This window comes from Aegilops tauschii, chromosome 3 (assembly GCF_002575655.3).
Source record: "Aegilops tauschii subsp. strangulata cultivar AL8/78 chromosome 3, Aet v6.0, whole genome shotgun sequence".
NCBI classification, from domain to species: Eukaryota; Viridiplantae; Streptophyta; class Magnoliopsida; order Poales; family Poaceae; genus Aegilops; species Aegilops tauschii.
This window is the reverse complement of record NC_053037.3, coordinates 30,130,256-30,133,618: the sequence shown is the minus strand read 5'-3', so window position 1 is coordinate 30,133,618 and position 3,363 is coordinate 30,130,256. Positions and strand designations below refer to the sequence as shown.

Here is a 3,363-nt window from a genome sequence, read left to right as displayed (position 1 = left end):
ACTCCCGCTTCTCGTTTTAGCGAAGCTGGCCAACCGCCGCTTCTCGTCTCCGCGAAAATTGCACGGGTCGGATCCTCGTCTCCGCGAAGCTGGCTCCTCGAAGCTGGAGCGTTCGGGATCGATTCACATAGGTATTCTGGGAAGCTGGCTCGTGGAGAGGATCCGAACGGGCCGTAAGTTGACACCCCTCGAATAATTTTAGGACTTGTGTATGTTACTGTTTAATTTATAGCGCACTAATTTCAGTCGTGTAGGCACTAATTTCTACCAGAGCTTGTCTGGATAAGAAAGATTATACAACATGGCACCACCATAGGATCGATTGGATGTAATATAAGACCACATTTGGATCAAACATTGTCTAGCTGCTGAAATGAATATTCTAACTGTGCTCACCCAGCATGCCGCTTTTCTCCTATAATTCAGTTAGTTCAGACCAAATAAGTTCCATTTTTCCTCTCTCTAATATGATAATCTGTATCTCTCAGGCAGGCCCACACTTGCCCAGATTAATCTCCTGCTATTAATCTCAGGGACAAAAAGAGCACCAGCGGATCATGACCACAGTGCATCGACTGTGATGGTATGCTTTTCATACCACATCTGAGAAGAATACACAAGCATGTAAATTTAGGCGATACTTGGGGCCTGAAACACACATTGCTGAATAGAAGAGCTGCCAAGCACAACCATACAAAGGAAGCAAGATACAACTGAAATCCGACTTAATAATACTTGGGGAAGCAGAAATTCCCTGGATTAGGTATTCAAAAGCATCTTGCTACATTAGAAACTTGGCTAGACTAAGACATGACAATAGTTTTAAGATAGCATATAAAAATAGCAGACACCATTGATTTGATGTGACAAACTCACTGAGAACTGCAGCAGCCATTCCTTCACCTGTTTGGAAACAAAATTATCAATCCTGTCATTAGCCTGATACTAAACAGTACCTATGTAAAATAGTACAGTGCATGAACAAGCTTTGCATAACAAACTCGTGATCAGCTCTGCAACATAAACAAGAGCTCTATAACAGATATCATATTCCTGGCTATATGTCCTATGAATACCAATGACAACAAAATAAGTCTTTCGGCCTTTTAACATGGCTTGTTGTGAGTGGGGGAGTTGAATGATGCGACTGTTGTTTCTAATAACAATTAGACTACTGATAACTTGCTTTCAACTTAACAATTTATGAAACAGCTAAACCAAGGGAGACCTATGTACATGGCCTAGGCACACAAAGATAATTTGAACACCATCACAATATACAAAGCCTGGGCAAAGCACAAGTCAGAGTGCTCAGGATGCTATTTTTTATTCAAAATTACGACAAACAGTCAATTGAGGAAACACAGCCCAAATCTCACAAACTATGTTCCAACGATCTCCTTGCCCTTTGAACCATTTCAGCACATTAGCCCGTCAAACCAGGCAGTCACCCTATGAATCATGCAACTGTTCAATTCCATTACCTCCACCGAAAACGGCTGTGTCTAGAAGTATAAGATGTCAGATAATTAATAGTTTTGAGCCCCTTCTCCGAGGCCGAGGTGTGGGCGGCGGTGTGCGCGTCGCCAGCGGAGAAGGCCCCAGGGCCTGGCGGGTTCACGGGCACGTTCTTCCGGGCGTGCTGGCACACGATCAAAGCCGACATTATATTATGGCAGTGTTCAACAAGTTTTGCCACATGGCCGGAGGGGATTTCGCGTCGATTAACAAGGCTATGATCGCCCTGCTGCCAAAGAAGAATGAGGCCATACAATTAGGAGATTTCCGCCCAATCAGCCTCATTCACTCTGTCGCCAAACTGATCGCGAAGGTGCTCTCGATGAGGTTGGGGTACGTGATCGATCAGCTGATCTCGCCGGCACAGAGCGCTTTACAAAAGCGCAAGGGGATCCACGACAATTTCCTGTTTGTTCAGAGCACTGTCAAGCTTGTGCACAGGAAAAACAAGTCGGCGTTGTTGATGCAATTAGACATAGCTAAGGCGTTTGACAGCATCTCCTGGGAGTATCTCATGGAGTTGATGCAGCGGATGGGCTTCTCGGCGCACTGGAGGGACTGGATTGCACTCCTGCTCTCCTCCGCAACGTTCTCATGCCTCCTGAACGGCGTCGAGGGCGATCCGTCGTCGCCGCTGCTGTTCATTCTGGCGATCGATCCCCTGCACCGACTCCTCGAGGCAGCCACGCAATCGGGCACCCTGCACTCGGAGGGGCCCGGCTCTACGCCAGTCTGTACGCCGAGGACGCGGTCGTCTTCGTCAACCCAGTGCGCGGGGAGGTGGAAGCTCGTCCAACTGCTGCTTGGGGGGGGGGGGGGGGGGGGGGGGGTGGGGGGGGGTGGGGGTGGGGGCGTTTAACGCCTCTGGGCTGCACCTAAGCCACGCCAAATCGACCGTCGCGCCCATCCGCTGCACTGTCATCGATCTGGACCACGTCGTGCAGAGCTCCGGAGGACAGATAGTCGGGCTCCCCATCCGGTACCTCGGGCTGACTATCACGCTTGGTAGGCTTAGGCTAGTGCATCTGCAATACATCCTAGATAGGATTAGAGCTCGTCTGGCCGTCTTGCGCACCCTGGCAAAGTTCTTCAAGGACGTAGACATTGCTCGGAGGAAGTTCCTATGGGCGCAGGACGAGCCGACGAGCAGCTCACGGGTGGCAAATGCAAGATGGCATGGCCGGTTGTCACGACTCCGGTGGACCGCGCCGGCTTTGGCATCCCGGACATGCCACGGTTCGCGCGCGCTAATGCTGCGCTGGCTTTGGCTATCGTGGAAGGACCCCGGATGCCCGTGAGTGGGGTAGACACGCCATGCGACGACAAGGACCGAGCTCTCTTCGCCTCCGCCACGTCTCTCTCCATCCTGGGCGGCAACCAGACCTCATTCTGGAGTTGCCACTGGTTGGGAGACAGAACGCTGCGGTTGCAGTTCCCGGACATCTTCAAGCACTCCATTCGCAAAAACAGGACCGTGGCGGCGGCGCTGCGGCAGGATCGGTGGATCCGTGATTTCAACACGGAAGCGTTGACAGCATTCTGCCGCAGTTCGTTTCCATGCAAGGGCGATCAGGAGGGCGGGAATCGCTCTTCAAGACGCCGCCCCTGGCGAGATCGCCTAGACTGCGGGAAGAGGCGCTGAATACTCCGCGCGGTTGGCATATGATCTGCAGTTTGCCGATCGCCCGAGGACGAGCCTCAAGTCGCTGATCTGGAAGGTATGGGTGCCGGTCCACACAAAGATGTTCAGCTGGCTGCTGCACCATGATAGTTTATGGTGCAACGACCGCCTCCAGCGCCGGGGATGGGAGAACAGGAGGCTTGCTCCGGTGCACCCCCTAACTC

General features: G+C 51.7%; 1 protein-coding gene across 1 annotated transcript; it reads left to right on the top strand.

Moving 5' to 3' along the window:
- The first annotated feature begins 1,699 nt into the window (after positions 1 to 1,699).
- On the top strand, positions 1,700 to 3,160 carry LOC141042660 (uncharacterized). The gene is made up of 2 exons (XM_073511522.1): positions 1,700 to 2,252; positions 2,604 to 3,160. Exons 1-2 carry the CDS (start codon positions 1,700 to 1,702, stop codon positions 3,158 to 3,160), a joined length of 1,110 nt encoding a protein of 369 aa, XP_073367623.1.
- Positions 3,161 to 3,363: the final 203 nt, after the last annotated feature.